General features: G+C 39.9%; 1 protein-coding gene across 1 annotated transcript in view; it reads left to right on the top strand.

Moving 5' to 3' along the window:
• Positions 1–15,699, top strand: part of LOC147701415 (myeloperoxidase-like) — a 333,004-nt gene that overhangs the window by 239,205 nt on the left and 78,100 nt on the right. Inside the window, exon 9 of the mRNA XM_086930102.1 lies at positions 7,265–7,425. Within this exon, the coding sequence (XP_086786228.1) occupies positions 7,265–7,425 (161 nt within the window). The remainder of the gene's footprint in view (positions 1–7,264; positions 7,426–15,699) is intronic.

Below are 15,699 nucleotides of genomic sequence, written 5' to 3'. Positions count from 1 at the left end.
GTGGGAAGTAATTTAATTATAATTAATTAAATATGTAAATGTATTCATTGATAGTAATTAGTAATTAATTGTTAATTAATTTATATTTGTTAATTAATTTAATTATAATTGTTAATTAATTTTTATTAATTGATTAATTGGTAATTATGTAAATTTTACTAATTTAATTTCTGTGACGGGTTGCGGGTTTATAGAGGAATAGGGTGGGAAGTAATTTATTAATAATTAAGTAAATAATAAAATGAATTGAAATTTATTTATTTGGAAATAATTGTAAAATAATTTTTAATTATTAAATAATTAATTGTTAATGTTTAATTAATTTGTATTAATAGGTGATTAATTGAAATAATTATTAGTAATTAGTAATTTTAAAATATTAATTATTATATTATTTATTTTTAATTAATTAATAATAGATATTCATTTTTAGATTTTTGAATAACATATGAAAGATTTACTTTCCCTAATGTTGTATTCTCTGGAGTGGGAATAGTAATTTTAACCCCTACGCTATCCAACGCTTTTCCTACTGTTGCATCCACTGGAGTGGGAATAGTACTTTTTACCCCTACGCTATCCAACGCTTTCCCTACTGTTGCACTCTTTGGAGTGGGAATAGTAATTTTAACCCCCACGCTATCCAACACTTTCCCTACTGTTGCACCCACTGGAGTGGGAATAGTAATTTTAACACCTACGCTATCCAACACTTTCCCTACTGTTGCACCCACTGGAGTGGGAATAGTAATTTTAACCCCTACGCTATCCAACGCTTTCCCTACTGTTGCACCAACTGGAGTGGGAATAGTAATTTTAACCCCTACGCTATCCAACGCTTTCCCTACTGTTGCACCCACTGGAGTGGGATTAGTAATTTTATCCCCTACGCTATCCAACGCTTTCCCTACTGTTGCACTCTTTGGAGTGGGAATAGTAATTTTTACCCCTATGCTATCCAACGCTTTCCCTACTGTTGCACCCACTGGAGTGGGATTAGGAATTTTAACCCCTACGCTATACAACACTTTCCCTACTGTTGCACCCACTGGAGTGGGAATAGTAATTTTAACCCCTACGCTATCCAACGCTTTCCCTACTGTTGCACCCACTGGAGTGGGAATAGTAAATTTAACCCCTACGCTATCCAACGTTTTCCCTACTGTTGCACTCTTTGGAGTGGGAATAGCAATTTTTACCCCTACGCTATCCAACGCGTTCCCTACTGTTGCACCCACTGGAGTGGGAATAGTAATTTTAACCCCTACGCTATCCAACACTTTCCCTACTGTTGCACCCACTGGAGTGGGAATAGTAATTTTAACCCCTACGCTATCCAACGCTATCCCTACTGTTGCACCCACTGGAGTGGGAATAGTAATTTTAACCCCAACGCTATCCAACGCTTTCCCTACTGTTGCACCCACTGGAGTGAAAATAGTACTTTTTACCCCTACGCTATGCAATGCTTTCTCTACTGTTGCACTCTTTGGAGTGGGAATAGTAATTTTTACCCTTACGCTATCCAACGCTTTCCCTACTGTTGCATTCTTTGGAGTGTGAATAGTAATTTTTACCCTTACGCTATCCAACGCTTACCCTATGTTTGCACTCTTTGGAGTGGGAATTGTAATTATTACACTTTGTTATTGTACGTTAATAATATTGGCTATTATTTAATTATATATTGTTACTATATATTTATATTTTAAGAAATATGAATAACATTTTTTTTTACTTTCATTAATTATTTAATTATTATAAGTTAATTTAAGTATTGTTAAGTATATTTTAGTAATTAATTTTTAATATTAATTTAATCTAACATTGTTTTTAGTAAAGTCGATATTTTTTAAAACTATATTTTTGTAAACGATATTTTTAACTTGAAATTTTTTTACTTACCTGTTTGTAGATAGAAACTCGATATTTTGTCAGTCGATATTTTGTCAACGATATTCTTGATGGTCGATAGTCTGTCTCTCGATATTATTTCAGTGATCCGGTGCCAACAGAGCCCCCTCTCCACCGGGGATGAGTCAGTTTTTAAAGTGCCTCCTAGCGTGTTTCTCGTGATGGCGGCGGCTTCCAGCCACGTTGCACGCTGGTACCTGTAGTCCTTGTACTGAGAAGGAGGGGTCCCAGTGTGAATTAGCAATAACCACAAAATGTACAAAAGAATTTGCAAATACAATGAATGGATCCGCATTGTTTTTATTCACAATGTGGATATGTTTAGCAAATCTAGTATCAGGTAGTACAAATTTCAATCGGTTGTACAGTGCCCCAGTGGGAAGAGGGGGAAGTGAAAAGGTGAGGATAGTGTGGTAAAGGGAATCGTGACAGTAAAATCAACCAAGTATCAGAGATGCATTTGTATGTCAATTTCAATATATAAAACAAGAGACCATAGGTTCAATTCATCACTAAATGTGTATCATACTTCACAAAATACATTAATGTTGGAATATTGGCGTGAAGCTGATGAACAAGGAACAACGTGTCGGTGTTTCGACCCTCAATTTGTTGCAGGGATTAGTGGTGCCCTTGCTGTGGGGTCTTCATCAGGACAGGGTGAGGGGCAGGCAACCAATTTAGTTGTTGCTCGTCTTGTAAATCAAGGGCAGGAGTAGCGCTTCAGGATAATTGTTCAATTAACGAGGGCGTTCTTGGAGCGGTGGAAATTGAATCAGGGGACGGTGGATATGGCAATATCCGAAAGCCGGATTTGGGTTGGTCATGGGTCCGAGGGTACTTGTATAAAGGAAAAGTCGCTCCACAGCATCGAGGCAGGTAGGGATTTGGGAAGTTTTCAGATGGTGCTAACATTCACCTTTCATATAACATAAGATACCATAACATAACAAAACATAACATAACAATTGCAAAATTAGGTTGCTGCTCCTTAATTTTAAAGATTGTCATCATTGTGGTAAAACTTTTCCATTCATTGCCACATCTCTTTTCTTAAAGGTGTGTGTGGGGGGGTCATCAACTAGCAGCATGTAGGCCCCCACACTGTTTGGTCACTGCTGGGATTCCTAAAAGGGCTCCATTCTCGCTACTTCTTCAGCATTTACTTATCAACATATGCCGATTTCTGAACATCATTTAAAAGTTCATCTTGCTAAAAAAAAAAAAATGGAAACATATCACAATCCCAGCCACTTCTTACCATTCTGAATAATGTGAATTGTTTAGGGAAAATAACTACCCCCCAACTGATAGGAGCAACATGGAAAACATTCTATTTTAACTAAAGTTAGATTCCAAAAATTGACATCCATTCTTCAGTACATTTGGCCAGTTTATTCCGCCTAACATTTTCAATGAAAACATCTCCACGCACGCTTGGGTAGAGTAAGCAGCTGTAAACAACATTTGCAATCCGCCACCCCTCAAGAAAATAATCAAATGTATTATTTCTGGACATAGGCGATCTTGATTCGATTAATTGTTAATTTGGGGCTAGATTATGGAAATGTTTTAAATTCTGGACTAAAACAGGCTTGTTTTTTCACAGAATGCTCAAATCTTTAGTCAGCTTAGCTGTCAGTCATAGAGGAAGGGGCTGGCTACACAGAATCATAGGGAAATCCCTGCCTGTTTCCTATGATCTGATACACTGGGATTGTATATTAATCCGCTGCAAACAAAGCTTGTTAAGAGGAGAGAATAGACAAAGGGGTATATTTACAAGCCCCTGTCGCCACTTTTAGGGACCTGGTGATGGCGATAGGGGCTAACCCTTATTTACGAGGCATCGTTAAGCCCTTTACCGTGGCTTAACGCTGCCTTGTAAATAAGGCACACCTCTCATGTTTTTCTTAGCGTGAAAGGGGAGAGCAATGGGTGTTGGCGTTGGTGGCATAAATAGGAGACAGCACCACAATTAAGACCAGGGAAAACATGGTCTTAAACAGTCGAAACGAGGAGAAATACATTTTTCTCCTCTGTTTCTAAATGTGATGTGTTGTGCAGCACACATAGAAGCAGCAAAACGCCATTGATTGTTTATATGTGGAGAAAGTGTGGCTCACCGGTTAGAGGCGGCAGACCCAGAAGCAGAGGTCGGCCCGGGACCAGGGTTCAATTCCCGACGCGGCAGGGTACGGAACCAATGTCAGCGGGCTCGATAAATCTCGCCTCGTGCCTCTCTAACCATGGGTCCCACGCTGCAGACCTTCCTGCACATAAACAATCTTCCCCTCAATGCAGACATTCTTGCACTCGGGGCAAGAATGCCTGCATTGGAGCTAGGGTGCTAAACTTAGCGCCAGCGCAGGGGGAAATGCAGGGCTGCACCATATTGTTGTAAAATGTTGCAACCCTGCATTTCTGAAGTGGAGGAGCTTGACGTTAAGCCAAGGAGGCTCCGACACTTCGTTGTAAATATGCCTTGAACTTCTTTGGGTGTCTGCAGGTGAGATAAACCAATCAGGTATATCAGGCAGTAAAAAACTTCACGAAATTTAAAGAGAAAATGATACATTTCTTTTTTTAATTTATCATCATAACTTGTAACGGCTGAAGCTTAGAGGCGTCAGCCATTAAAAAATTATTCCCCTGAAAATTACTTGCTTTTTGAATTAATACTCTTGTTTCCTAAATTGTATTTTGTAATTTTACAGCATTGTTGTATGTTTATCGAATAACTCTTAAGTCTTCTAAGAAAATATTGTGGTAAGCCAATCCCCAATGAACTATAGACTTCTAAAAAGTGTACTTATATGAAACAAATACGAAGGGGTCCATTAGGATGGCTGGCGGATCGCTACCGCCCAACTGGCGGTTGCGATCCGCCCGCCAAAACATCCCCTTGGACGGCCTTTTACCCCGCCACATTATCACGGCGGACTGAAAGACCGCCTGCCGCTTTTCCACTGAAAAGGCCCATGATATGGTGGCGGTGCCTTGCAGGCACTTTTTACTCTAGCATTCAAATATGTCCATTCCCGAGAAATCATTCTGTTATAATTTGTTGTGTACTTGGTATTGCAACTGTCGTACTTTTTATTGTTTTTTGACTATCATTTTTCCGTACTGTAATCTTCGGCATCTGAGCCATCAAGGTTATATCTCAGTACTTGATGCTCATGCTAATATCTGAGACTGAAGCACAGTGTTGTTGATCCCTCCCCTCGCTCCATTGAAGCGTAGCCCAAGAAGGCTGAGAGCTACCTTCAGCCCTTTGACACATGACCTTGGTTGTCCTCTATATAAACATTTTCCTCACTAGGGGGCAGAAAGCAACTGTAGAAACAGAAAGGCCAGCGAAGCAGAGAGCTGATCACACAACCCCTCTCGGCTTTCTGTCTCAGTAAGATTCCAGGATGTTTTGAGTACAATAAAAATCTTTGATTTCCAGCTGATGCTGTTGCAGGGATTCTGCTCACGCACAGAACTATGCACAGGAAACCAGGACCTCGGTGTATTGTGGTGTACCAAAAACCCACCTCAGTACCCAGAACCCCAATCCGACTAGCATCAGTGTCTCATTCGTTCTCCGTGCTACAGCAAAGCTACCATTGATTAGACAACCCAGAACAAGCAACTTAGTGAACTCTCAGGAATAGTGGGAATCAAGGACACTCTTTCATTTTTATTCTCATACAAGTCCTTAACGTGAGTAATCAGAGACATGGTATAGTTTAAAATGCTTATTTTAACTACGTGCGCTAAGATGCAGTATTTTCGCCATAATTAGCAAACAAATGAATAAAAATAAAACAATCAGCATTGTTACAATCCCATAAAATACAAAGGGAGAAATTATATTATAATGATAGTTGAACCAGGTCTATAGCGCCTTGTGTACCACTCTCCCCTTGCTGGGAGCTAGCTTTTCTAATATTAGAAGATCTCTAGGTTAAAACGGGGAACCCCATACCTCCAAGATCAGATGAAGTAAATCACATCCCAGGATCAGCACAGCTCTCTGTAGATGGAAAGATTTTCTTCAAGTGCCCCTGTCATGCATGGAATTTATTTGTTTATTTATTTATTTATTCATCTCATTTATAAATCACTCTGTCACCTAGCAGGCATCCATATTGCAATGCAATATTAAAGGCACACGAGTTTCAGTTATTTGCAGCTGTATGCGTGTTATGTCTAGAGCGTGGGCCAATCAACCTGAATCAACAGCATACATTCTTATTTGACCTTGAACACTCTGTACAGACTGAGGTCACAGTGCAAGTATAAAGTTGTGAAAACAGACCATTCTCATGTGAAGAAAAGCAACCAGTTTGACTTACAAGAACAGAGGAATGTGGTGTTGTGTGCAAAAGCGGCGAAGCAGCAAAATGTCGTTTAAACATCTAATTCACTTATGCCAACATAGCGATGTGTGCAAGCAGAATCGTGTCTTCACTACAATGCCTAAAGAGTTGGCCCTCATTTAAGTCCTTGGGGTAACTCTTTTTTTTTTTTACAGAGTTTTATATAGCGCAAACTTGACCCAAATCGGATATCAGAGCACTTTACATGGCACCAGTTGCATTACAAGAGGACACATTAATTTTTGTTAGGCACAGTGAAATTAAGTGATTTGCCCAGAATCACAGGATGTTCAGCATCATTGCTGAGACTTGAACCCAGATCCCCAGATTCAAGGTCGATCGCCCTAGCCGTTAAGCCAACTCCCCTTCCCATTTGTTAAACGTTATAGAGTTTATGTAGGAACTGTAGCCAGAGAATCTCATGCCCCTGAGCTTAAACAGGACCATAGGAAAAGGGAATGTGAAAAGACATCTCTGTCATTCATGTGAATTGTGGTGAACACTGAAACATTCACTACCCAATGTAGATTATCAACTTCTGACACAGACACAAATCAACGTCTCAAAGAAAAGGCCCCTCTCTGCCCACAAGTTGCCTTCCGGTGACCCTTCCATTTTTCTGTGCCAATAGACCATCTCCATTCTGACTCCCCTGCACTGGGACCACTCAACATAGATGTAAGATAGGACTCCTCTATTGGGGAAATGCAATTGAAAGTTACCTTTTCACATTTCAGTGTTTTTCCTCTAACCTCGACCACCATATCTGCTGGAAACTGAGGTTCATGATTACGCAAAAGAAGAATATTGTTCTCTAATGCCTCATATCTATCCTCATTTCCACCACAGTATTTCTCAACATATCATGGGTATTTCCTTTTTGCAGCATTTATGTTTAAATAATGACTACTTAAATGTGAATAATTGATATGCACATAATATTTATATATGAAACTCAAAAGTTATCTATATCTCCCAAGGTGACAGGCGAGCCAGCGAACATATGGGTCTTTCATCTATTCATACGTTATTTCTGCGAGAACACAATCGACTAGCTGGAATACTGAAGACATTAAATCCAACCTGGGATGGGGAAAAAATGTATCAGGAGACTAGGAAGATAGTGGGAGCCATGATTCAGGTATGTGTTACGTGCTACGTGGCTATCATAGTGCATTTATACATACTAAAAAATTGCACTTTTCAAATAGCCGGTCTTCATAATATGGCATCTGAGACATAAAGACATGGGGTGGTGTGCATTCATTGAATACATAGTGACACCGGAAATAACTTCACATCCAAACTTTGACCTCACTGATGTGCCACTGTGCATTTAAGGCCTTATGTACAAAAGGTTTGCGCTGCCGAAGTGTGACTTTTAATGAAGCTCTGGTGGTGCAGGCCTCTTAATCATAACTACGAGGCGACGCAAAGCCTCTCTGCTTGGCTTTGCATGGCCTCAAAGATATGGAGTAAGGCAGTGCAAGGTCCTGCCTTGCCTTATTCTATGTCGAGGAGACATTCCATGAGCTTTGCGAAGGGTTTTCCCATGTAACACCCAGTTTTATAAGGATCTATAAACCTGAGACTGTGTCAAAATTGTGCACCTCCCCAGGGGAGGCGTAACAAGGAGAAATAACTTTCTTTCTCATCGTTTTTCCTCTTTCTATATGGGCTGCATTTTGAAGCACACATAGGGGCCCATTAAGATGTCGGGCGGATTGCCCCCGCCAGGCTGGCGGTAACTAGCGCCAACCTGGCTGGGGCAATCCCCCCGACATCCACACTACTTTCCCCCCCGCCATATTAGTATGGCGGGGGGGACCTCGGCAGATTGAAAGACCATCCGCCGCTTTTCCGCCCCGGTCGCCTTGCGGCCGGGGCGGAAAAGGAATAATATGGTGGCGGTGTCTATCAGACACCGCCAGCCATATTAGGATAGGTAATTGTGGATGCCTTTCTGTGGCGGCAATGCCACCACGGAAAGGCATGCGGTCTTCACTCTGGGGGCCCCCTGCGCGGCCCCCAGAGTGATGGAGGGGTTGGGGGTTGCACACTGAGGGTACCTGTGGTACCCCCCTTCATTTGCATAAACAAAGCGGCAGGCACCGCGCAGTGCCTGCCGCTTTGTTAATGCAACTGCTGAAATGCATTTTTAGCATTGTGGCGGGCGGTGCTGAGAGCACCACCCGCCACAATGCTAAAAATGCAGGATGTGCCCACCACTGTGGCGGGCACATCCTATTACCCCCCGCGGGACCCCCGCCCTTCTGGCGGGCGGTCCCAATCTCCGCTAGGATGACGGGCGGACAAGGTCCGCCCGTCATCCTAATAGGCCCCATAGTGAGAGGAAAAAGCCTCCATTAGTTGTTTTTTATGCAGGAAAATATCCTCTTCGGCACAAAAACAATTATGCCAACAACGCAGACACCCTTGCACCATCGTGCAAGGGTGCCTGCATTGATGCTTGGCTGCAAATTGTGCGCTGGCTGAAAGGAAAGGATGCACTGTATCTTGTAAAGTATACAGACAAAATATTGCATCAAAAATATAGAATACCACTAATATCGAAGTGAAAATATAAAATGGACAAAATATTGAATGGACAGAATATAGTCAACAAAAATATCGAATTTAAGGTAAGTAATTTAATATCGATTTTCATTAATATAGAAAGTCAAAATATCAAAGTATATAATATAGGTATTAAATATGTTTTTGTAATATCGAATTTTTTAAAGTGTTTTGTGTGTTAGTATATGTGTGAAAAGTGTATATTTATTTTATAATATATTTTAAGTAATGAATTTTATGTTATTTAATTTTTGCGTTGTGGGTTTATAGTGGAATAGGGTGGGAAGTAATTTAATTATAATTAATTACATATTCAAATGTATATATTGTATTTATCTTGAATTAATTGTTAAATAATGTTTAATTGGTAATTAATTAAATTTAATTGGTAATTAATTTTTATTAATTGATTAATTGATAATTATTTTAATTTTATACATTTGTACATTTACATTTAGTTCCCGTTGCGGCTTGTGTGTTTATAGGGGAATAGGGTGGGAAGCAATTTAATTGTAATTAATTTAATATATTTTAATTTATTTATTCGTATTTATTTTGAATTAATTGTTAATTAATTTTGTATTGCTAATTAATTAATTTTTAATTGGTAATTAATTTGTATTAATAGGTAATGAATTTTAATAATTAATTTTTATTTTTAATTGATTAATTATTAGATTATATTAAATAGGTAATTACTTTTAATACATTTTTTATTAGTATTAATATTTAATTTATTTGTATTATTATGTGAAGTCTTTACTTTCCCCACTGCTGCACTCACTGGAATGGTAATAGTAATGTTTACCCCTATGCTATCCAACGCTTTCCCTACTGTTGCACTCTCTGGAATGGGAATAGTAATTTGTACCCCTACGCTATCCAACGCGTTCCCTACTGTTGCACTCTCTGGAGTGGAAATAGTAATTTGTACCCCTACGCTATCCAGTGCTTTCCCTAATGTTGCACTCTCTGGAGTGGGAATAGTAATTTTTACCCCTACGCTATCCAACGCTTTCCCTACTCTTGCACCCTCTGGAGTGGGAATAGTAATTTTTATGTGAGATAAAAGACGGAAGAGGCTTCATCTGGGCGGGGAACACCTTTGGGATCCGACACACCGAGTAAAGAGCGGTATGAGGTTCACATGTACCCTGGAAGGAGGGAGGGGCAGTATGTGCAGCTGTAGATGTATATAACCTATGTATACAGGATGATTGGGTCTGTCATGATATGTATGATACTGATTTTCTGGCAAGTTGTAGAAAATATGTCTGGCGTCATAATCGAGAAAAATCATTTAAAAAAATAAGAAGGTACGCTATGTTCAGCAGCTAAACTTTAATTCAGTGATAGATGTACATAAATATAAGAGTAAACAAACCAATGAGTTCCAAAATTAAAAGTTATGATGGCTAAAATGCTAAGATTGACTAAAGGTTCCATATTACATGAGGGGCTTGGAGTTGTTGCATGGTTACATGCAACAGCTCTATACAAAGTGTCAGCCTCCCTCTCTTAAATGTGATAATCAAAATGCAAATACCGAACATAGAAACTCTCAGGCTGGCTTCGTGTGCTGGGCAGTTCGATTATAATGAAAATTCCTGTTTTTACCTGAACAATATAGTTGTATCAGCTTTGGCGTACAGCTATTAGTAATCTGCAGGATTCTATTGGTTCATTTAAAAAAAATGAATTTCTGTGAATCATTTAACTGCAGTAAAAACTAATTATAGTTAGCAGTAGGCACCATGGGGAAAAGACCATCGGGCGCTATAAAAGGAGAAGAAAGACAGGGGTAGAGAAGCAGGAGGGCAAAGAAAAGTGTATAGAGAGAGAAAGAGAGAACTGAGCTAGAGAAAGAGAAACAAAAGAGATAAAGTGAGTGAAGGGGCGAGAGTAAAAGACAGCAAGGGGAGAAAAATAGTGGGAGGGGGAAGTGAAGCGAGAAGGAAAAGATAAGGGGAGAGAAAAAAAAGAGAAAGGTGGAGACCAAAGAGCCTGTCCTCTGTGCTAAGGCCAGGAGGTTGCACTACAGTTACTAGGGCAGATGAATTCTCTTCATGCAGCAGAAACAAAACATCTTTCTCTTGCATGTGGCCCACACCTCAGCCTCCTCTTTTGTCCTTTTAATCCTCTCAGAAAAGGAAGGAGAAGACTGCGCCCCTGCAAAAGGGCTGACATGACAGATTTATTCCCAAAGGAGCGGCGCCCCTGGCTACTGATAACGGCGCACCAGGGCGCCGCAGCGCACAGTTTGGGAACCACTGCCCTACGCTATCCAACGTTTACCCTACTGTTGCAGTTGCTGGAGTGGTAATAGTAAATTTTATCCTCCCGCTATCCTACAGTAAAAATATTGTATATTATTAATTAATATTATGTTAATATATATATGTGTTAAAAAACTTAAATTGTATGTTTATTTTTTTAACTTAAATTAATTATGTAATACTTTTAAAGTTATTTAAGTATTTTTAAGTATGTTTTAGTTAATTATAGTTATTTCATTAATTTGAAAATACTTTTAAGACATTTTAAAAAAATCGATATTTTGACTAACTATATATTTTTTTCCGATATTTTTGATTCAATATTTTTGTACCTACCTGTTTGTAGATAGGACTTCGATATTTTTGCTTTCTATATTTTTGCTTCGATATTTTTAGTATTCTATATTTTTGTATTCTATATTTTGTCAGTGATCCATCTTGTAAATATGGTGCATTTCTGACCTTTCAAATTGGCGTAGTGCAGCGCAGCAAGAAGACTTGCAGTGCTGTCCTATGCCTATTTCTTGTAAATGAGGCCCTTGGTTTTTAAAGAAATCATATTTCCAGTTTCTTATTGCAACATGTTAAAAGTTATAGCTTTCTAGCAGCAGCCAGGCACAAAAGGTAAAACAATGCTTATTTTAAACAGATTGGGCAAATCAAATAGGTTGCAAGTCCCTTCACATAACTATGTATTGTAATGTAATGTTCGGTGGATTTGTAGAGCGCTGCTTGTCACCCGTGAGTGTATCCAGTTGCTGAATATGATCAGCAACATAGGGATAGCAGTTGTTAACCATAGTTGTCACTATAATCTAAGTTAGACTGCGGATTATCTTCACCTTAGAGCTCTATGGGAGATGATAATTTAAGTTGTTGCATAGGAGTGACTGATTCAGCAGGAATAATGTTGATACTCCATTTATTGACTCAGTGTTAAATAGTCTAAACAGAATTCACAGCAACTGCTTTTCTTGTGTACCAAAGTGTTTTTCACTGTGTATGACCCCTGTAGGAAAAAGGTGTGTCTACTGTTGTGCAGAATGTCCCAGTGCCAGGCACAGCTGAAGACTTGAAGATTTGACACCATTACTGTAATTTTGTAGCTGGTACTAAGGTTGGCAGCTGGGTGTTAGAAGTAGAGAGAGTAGGAGCTGCATTAGGGAGAGAGTAAAGGCCAGGACCTGATGTTTTGATGCTGGTTACCTTAATAATAATAATAATCCACATTTGTAAAGCGCAAACTATCACCCGTAAGGGTCTCTAGGCGCTGTCGGGAAGATTAAGCAAGCTATTGTCCAGAGTCACATGGTGCTGGGCTAATCTGCCGCCGGCATTGGGGATCGAACCGTGATCCCCAGATGCCGTAGTCAGTCGCCCTGGCCGCGGCCCCACACCTCTTCCATCTTACAGTGCCGTCACACAGTGAGTCCTGGTTATATCTTAAATTGAAACAGATATTAAAGCCTCTCTAATGCTTATCTTGATAAAGGTTTCAGTGTCCTAAGACCACAAATGGTGTTTCAGTAAATCAATCTCCCGTTCTGCTGCAACATACTGCTGGATAAATAGTGGATTCTAAGGTGACCAGTACTCAGGTGAGCTGCCAAGCTTGCTTAGTTTAGCAGCATTCAGATAGTATTTCCATGTTTTTCATGATCACTTCAGGTAGGATTGTCAGAAAGTGAACGGTGAGAGTGCTAAAAGTGAAAGGATGTAGAATGTCCCTATTTCAGGAATGTGATGTGGGCTAGAAGCTCAGAATTCTTGAATGCAAAAATTACCTCAATGCAAGCATGATAAATTACCTTACTCAAAATTACAAATATATGCAAGATGGCAGGTGAAAATACCAATTGCACTACCCGTTTAAGGGACCTAGCAACAAAAATAGGTAACAAATGACATACCCAAACCAAAGGTCAAAATGGGCAGCTACTGTCTTAAATACAGACTGAGCCCATTGGTTGTAAATAATTAAAATCACAAACCTACTAATGTTAGCATTTTCCTTTTACTACAGCTTATGATCCCACCACAGGTCATGCTCCCTAGACCATTGCAAATATTACCCACCCCCCCTCTAAACCTACTAGATTTGTCTAAAATAGGTACCCTCCATCTTTTGACCATGCTGCCTTCCTCTGGAATATCATGGGTTTTAAATTCTCCCTGCACAATGGGGAGTTCTGGGGGATCACTGTTGCTCCTAGGTGGGCAACAAAGAACTTGTGATATGTTGCTGAACCCCTCTCTAATTGAATACCTACCCAAAGAAATATGCACATTTTAGCACTGCAGGTGCATATGAAGCTCAGCTGCAACTTATGTTTTTTTTAAGTGGCCACAAGGCCATATACTCTGTACTGTGTGCAAAGTCCCCTACCCACGATGACCTTCTTCAAAAGTATTGCACATGGGCTAACAGCTCAGAACCATATTCCTTGAGCATTTAGGTTAGTGAGACTGCTTTACGAAGTTCCATTCACAGAAGAGGCCCAAAACCAGAGGTCATAGGCAGTAAAGAAATAGAGGGGCATATTATCAGGAATGGCGTTACAATTATCGCCGGTTTAGCGGCAGAAAACCTCAGCTAAAGCAGCGATAATGGGCTTGATAATATGCCCTGGAGAATTCCAATAGAAGCCCATGTGCAGTGCAGTTTTCCTCTGTCATTTTGTTTTGCATAAAAAGTGTTAACACAACATTTCCACCGACCAAAGCAACATTTGGTCCATGTATCCTTCTTTATTTGTTTGTATTACACTGTTGCATGTTGTCAGATGTTACATTTCACTGTAGAGGGGTACTTAAAATAAAATAATGAATTAATTAAATCCATTAGTTAGAATTTCCAAATCTATGATGTCCGTGTTTGTTTAGTTCTTGATCGATATATGAAATTGATGTGCAAATGAAAGGACATGATACCCAATAGCAGGCAATACATTTGTAAATGGATAGCCCAAATATCAAAGTAGTTTTAGATATTTTATTTTTTTTATTTCAAAATACTTTATTGGTTTTCACAAGGTATACAGAAAGCTTGAAGCAGGGTAAGCATAAGGTATCCAGGGCAAGTTTTACATATGTAGTCAAAAGTGAGGGTGATGCGCTTTTATGGATAACATGAGCCTGACCAAATTGATCGCTAAAGGAGAAAAGGGGACAGGCAAGAAAAGGAAAAAGAAACAGAAAGAAAGAAGAAGGGAAGGGAAGGAAGAGGAGAGGCTATGCGGGCTGTATTATCGCTTTGGCATTACTGTGCTTAACACATCAACCCAATACAGGTAACAATGAACAACACTTAAGTTGTACTTGATTGTACTTTAGAGATTTCCAAACACGAATAATGCTCTCCTGCTGGACTCTTCAAACCCAAATTTTTCAGACAATATGGTTCCAGGGAGTTCAAATCGCTATTGTTCCAAATCAAGCTTACCAAGCGCTTCTCTTTTCATGGTTTACTTATATACCGTCCCCTCAAGCCCTAGCCCACCTTCTGGACACTAAAGTTGACTTCCTTGACTTTACCATACGGGGTGACTTCAATCTTCATTTACAGAATTTATCAAAAAAACATATTTTATGGATGTGACGAAAAGCATGGGCCTAGATCAATAGATCAAAGGGACCCATGCACTCGGGAGGTCACTTGCTCGAATATTTTCCAACAACCCCCATCTCCAAAATCTTTCATCCCTCCATCTGGTCAGGCAAGACGGTTTGGCGGTCATGTTTAGCCTTAAACTTATCTCAGACATTCCTGCCACTGTGCGGCCATTGTCTTTAAAGCTCTCTTGTCTCTGCCATACCATTAACACTGTTTCATTAAAAAACACCTTAGCCCTGACTCCGCTGGCAACCTCTAACGACCTTGACTTGGCAGCCAGTTCCTACCATCAATGGATTAACTCTGCTCTTAATCATCTAACACCATTTAAGCACCACAAAAGTCCAAGACCTCACCGTCTGAACCCTGGTTCATGGAAAGTCTGAGACTCCAGAAACAGGCCTGCCGCTTGAAAGAAAATGGAGACTCAACTATGGCCCAATGGAAAAAGAGACATACAAGCGCTCTTTAGCAACCTACAAAGATGTGATCTTCAAGGAGAAAACTAGCTATCCACCCACAAGATAGAATCGTCAAAAAACTCCTTAAAAAAACTCTTTGCTACTGTTATAAAAATGAACCAAGACCCCAGAAAACCATTAGTCCAGCTTTCTGCAACTTATTAGTAACCCTGGGTGGCTAACTCCGCTCTGCCAGCGGAGTTTGCGAAAATTTGCCTACTCCGCGCTCCGTTCGAATGCGGAGTTAGGCAAAATTCCACCTCTGTGGAAGAGCGGAGTTAGCTGCTCCCTCCCCTCTCCCAAATTCTTTAAAAATGAAACAAGAGGGCACCTTCCTCCGTGTCTTCCGCCTCTCCTGTCTGGCCGCTCTCCTTCCTTCTCCTCACGTACTTCTGCAATACAAAAAAAAGCACTATGTTGTACATCTTGCGCATGCGCACGCGCAAGACGTACACCATAGGAGTTTTTTCATTAAAGAAGGACGCGAG

Source organism: Lissotriton vulgaris, chromosome 7 (genome assembly GCF_964263255.1).
Source record: "Lissotriton vulgaris chromosome 7, aLisVul1.2, whole genome shotgun sequence".
NCBI lineage: Eukaryota > Metazoa > Chordata > Amphibia > Caudata > Salamandridae > Lissotriton > Lissotriton vulgaris.
This window is presented reverse-complemented; position numbering and strand designations above follow the sequence as displayed.